The 4,535-nt window shown below is 51.8% G+C and overlaps 1 protein-coding gene across 1 annotated transcript; it reads left to right on the forward strand.

Moving 5' to 3' along the window:
* The first annotated feature begins 2,109 nt into the window (after positions 1-2,109).
* Positions 2,110-4,185, forward strand: kcna4 (potassium voltage-gated channel, shaker-related subfamily, member 4). The gene has a single exon (XM_070827910.1). It carries the CDS (start codon positions 2,110-2,112, stop codon positions 4,183-4,185), a length of 2,076 nt encoding a protein of 691 aa, XP_070684011.1.
* The last annotated feature ends 350 nt before the right edge of the window (positions 4,186-4,535 follow it).

Here is a 4,535-nt window from a genome sequence, read left to right on the forward strand (position 1 = left end):
GCAGAAACAGTGGACATTAATGTTGTTACTCAAATTTTAGATATATTAGGATTTTTGAATGGTTGTAAAGCAGAGTTAACCATTTGAGACCCACGTGTTGGGGTTCAGGTGAAATCCTAACAAAGACTTCTCATGATCATGTCAGGTACAATTAATGAAGACAAAATATAACAAGGAAAGAGATTTCTGAGCTTTAGGAGCATGTGCAGGCACACACCTCCAGCATCATTTCTAAAGGGAAAACAGAGCAGAACCACGCAGTGTTTTGGTGGTTTAGGGGGATGGATTTCACTGAAAACTGCAGGGGCACCGAAGCTTTACCCTCCACTCCCAGCGAGGTACAAGTACCCACGTTACTTTAGGAATGAGTGGAGGGTAATGCATTGCTTTTTGCGGGTAAGGACACCGGTTGCCACCCAGCAGTAATGATGAAGGGCAGAAGAGGCTCGGGTGTGAGACTGCAGCACGGTGCGCAGTGACCGGCTGCATCCACTGGGGGAGGACCGAGCACCGCCTGCACGCGCTGCAGTACATGAACGACTTTCTCACCGAGGCTCTCCATCATCACACACACACACACACACACACACACATACACACACACAATAGGAGGGACCGGAGTATAGGTAGGGCTACAGCGACAGACAGACAGATGTGTGATGCTCAGACTCAACCATGGGGCCATTTCTCCTCGCCTGCGTGCAGGTAAACTTTTACCCACCCTCGCATCTTCTCGCCGAGACCGTGCCGAGCTGTCATTGATGCCAACTCGCCGCTCGCACACCTGCTTCTTCTTTTCCCCCCTTTTTCCTTCAATGGTTATCGCTGCCAGTGCACCGGGAGCGATGCAGCAGAAACGGGGGCTGAAGTGGCAGTAGATCCTGTTGAACTGAGACAAGACGTCGAGACGCAGCCGAAAAGTGTCCTCAGAGTGCGTCAGAGCACGGATGTATAGTGGATGATATGGTCGCTGGTTGGATACGACGAGGGATTTATGATATTACCCCCCAAAATCAAGACGGGAATTTGGGCAAAAGCGAAGAACTGCATCCTCACCTAACCTACCTCCTCCTCCTTCTCCTTCTCCTCCTCCTCCAGCAGATTTGTTTGTAGGGGGGCTAAGGCGATTCCGTTTAGCCCCTTTTCACATGTAAGTATGAATGTCAGGATGTAGAGAGGCTATTTTAATGGGCAGAATTTCGTGCGTAATGTCTGTTCTAAACCTAAATGTCTTCCGTGCATTCATTTCTGCAAGCCTACCTTCATGTTCACTCCATAACAACAAATGATAATAATAATAATGATGGTGATGATGTTGATGATGATGATGATAATCATATGCCAATGAAGTTTTACCGCCCGTGTTGCAAAACATGCGTAGTATCCTGGACTATGCAGTCGCCAAAACAACGGACATCAAAATGAATACATCTTTTTTTTTTTTTTTTTAAACCAACTGCTGTTTTCTCTTGTCTTGTCTTTTTCACGCAGCTCCAGAGAGCGTCAGAGGAATAAAGTCATTCAGATTCGCCGGAGCACCATAATATAACGGCAAAGAACCAGGTTTTTTTTTTAATCTCATCACATAAAATGGCAACCAGGAGTGACCACGGAGGATCAAAAGACGCATTTGGGCGCAAGCCGCGGTCATGGAGAAATTAACCACCTGATGGGCACCGGAGAAACCGAGGAGAGACTGTTTTGGTGTCGCTTGTTGACTTGGTGATTTGCAATGCTGAGCAAATAAAGGGGCGCTGCAAGTTTGACACAGAGCGTCTGCGTAACAGGCTATGCCACCGGCCCTCACATATTTTGGTTATGGTAATGATGTCATAAAAAATTGGAGGCCTGTGCCTAAACGGGAAGATAGGCTGATCCATATCTCCTACCATGTAAGTAGCCACATGGACCGCACTCAGCATGGACCTAATTGAGGTGTGTTTGTTTTTGTGACATTCTTATATTGACAACTGATTGGTCGAACCGGTTGATGCCTCATTTTCTCTCTCTGCGCGCTCAGAGCTGCAACTTTTATCCTCTGGCCTGCATCCACATCGCCCTGAGGCGGTTAGTGTAGCGCTCACGGACCGAACCGCTCATTGACTTAAAATGGAGTTTGCCATGGTGGGTGCGGACGGCGGGTGCAATAGTCACCTGCCTTATGGATATGCCCAAGCTCGCGCACGGGAGAGGGAGCGCGAGAGGGAGCGCCAGGCTGCCCAGTCGAGAGCGGCGGCTGCGGCGGCGGCTGCCGAAGGTGGGTCCGGTGCGGAGGGAGGAGGAGGCGGCGGCGGCGGCGGCGTGGGGGGGTCCACCTCCACCTCCTCCTCGAGCGCTCATCTCCTTAACAACCGCCAGCATCAGTCTCGCGCCGCCTCCTCCACGAACGCCAACATCAGCAGCGGCGGCACCGCCTCGCGCCCCTCCTCCTCCTCCACCTCCTCCTCCTCATCGCAGCCGCCACAGCTCCAGCAGGAGCCCGAGCAGCAGCAGAGAGTTCTCAGAGAGCGGAAAAAGCAGCGCGGCGTCGGACGGTGGAAACGCAGCCGGACGACTCTCGGCGGGGACCTGCGCCACTCGGAGCTGGCGCTGCTCGGATCCGAGGAGGACATCATGATAGAGGAGGAAGAAGCCGAGGGAGCCGAGGAAGAGGAGGAGGCGGAGGAGGAGGGGGGCGACCGGGGAAGCAAGAGGGCGAGTTTTCTGTGCAACATGGATGATGAGGAAGAGACGGTCTCGCTGACTGACAGGCGCCCTCAGTCCGGGTACGAAAATGTTTACAGCGAGTGCGGCTGCTGCGAGAGAGTGGTCATCAACGTGTCGGGTCTGAAGTTTGAAACTCAGCTCAAGACTCTCACCCAGTTCCCGGATACTCTCCTGGGAGACCCCGACAAGCGAATCAGGTACTTCGACCCGCTGAGGAACGAGTACTTCTTCGACAGGAACCGGCCGAGTTTTGATGCCATTCTTTACTATTACCAGTCGGGGGGGAGGTTGAAAAGACCAGTGAACGTCCCGTTTGACATCTTCTCCGAGGAGGTGAAGTTTTACGAACTCGGGGAAGAGGCGATACTCAAGTTTCGGGAGGATGAGGGTTTTGTCAAAGAGGAGGAAAAACCTCTGCCGGAGGACGAGTTCAAGCGCCAAATTTGGCTGCTTTTTGAGTATCCCGAGAGCTCGAGCCCTGCCAGGGGGATAGCAGTGGTGTCCGTCCTGGTTATAGTCATTTCTATTGTCATTTTCTGCCTGGAGACGCTGCCGGAGTTCAGGGATGAAAAAGAGTATCTACAGCCACGACACAACTCCACTCAACCTGACCACGGATTTACTCCTTTCAATGACCCGTTTTTCATCGTGGAAACGGTTTGCATCATCTGGTTCTCCTTTGAGATTATAGTCCGCTTCTTTGCGAGTCCGAGCAAACCGGCTTTCTTTAAAAACATTATGAACTCAATAGACATTGTATCCATTTTGCCTTATTTCATAACTCTCGGCACGGACCTGGCGCAGCACCAAGGCAACGGGCAGCAGGCGATGAGCTTTGCCATCCTGAGAATAATCCGCCTTGTCAGGGTGTTTCGCATCTTCAAGCTGTCCAGGCACTCCAAGGGGCTGCAGATCCTGGGTCATACCCTGCGCGCCAGCATGAGGGAGCTGGCCCTCCTCATTTTCTTCCTGGTCATAGGTGTCATCCTGTTCTCCAGCGCGGTGTACTTCGCCGAGGCGGACGAGCCCACCTCCCAGTTCACGAGCATCCCCGACGCTTTCTGGTGGGCCGTGGTGACGATGACCACGGTGGGCTACGGCGACATGAAGCCCATCACTGTCGGTGGGAAGATAGTGGGCTCACTGTGCGCGATCGCTGGCGTGTTAACCATCGCGCTCCCGGTGCCGGTCATAGTGTCCAACTTCAACTACTTTTACCACAGGGAGACCGATAACGAAGATCAGACGCCGGTGGTGGAGAGCATGCCCCCGGGCTGCCCTTACTTTCCGGACTTCCTGAGGAAATTCAAAGGCTCGCCCTCAGGCTCCTCGCTGGGTGACAAAGCGGAGTATATGGAGATGGAGGAGGGGGTGACGGAGTCGCTGTGCGGGCTGGACAAGAGCCCCAGTAAAGGAAATGGCACAGACATAGGCAGGAAAAACAGTACTAACTCAAAATCCATTCAGACTGACGTGTGATTACAAGTAGAGTTTCGTTTTTTTCTTTTTTTCTGAAGAAGAATACGCCCAATAAAGATACTGTATGCCCAAGAGCAGGTGGTCTCCCTAACACAAGTTTTACGCACGCCTCAGAGCCGCCACACACACTCACACTCACAGGTCACCAATTGGCAGGTTAGAATATTTAATTCTCCCCATCTCAGAACAAAAGCTTCTCCCAAATCCTCTCCACGCCTTTAGGAACAATTATGATCAATATTTGCCTAATTGGTTGATTAATTAACCTGTACGGGCTTCCGAATCTGACATTAAATCGAAATTCTAGACAAGACAGGCTATGCATTCGCACTTTATGAGTTTCATCTGTC

Source organism: Pempheris klunzingeri, chromosome 1 (assembly GCF_042242105.1).
Source record: "Pempheris klunzingeri isolate RE-2024b chromosome 1, fPemKlu1.hap1, whole genome shotgun sequence".
Lineage (NCBI taxonomy): Eukaryota > Metazoa > Chordata > Actinopteri > Acropomatiformes > Pempheridae > Pempheris > Pempheris klunzingeri.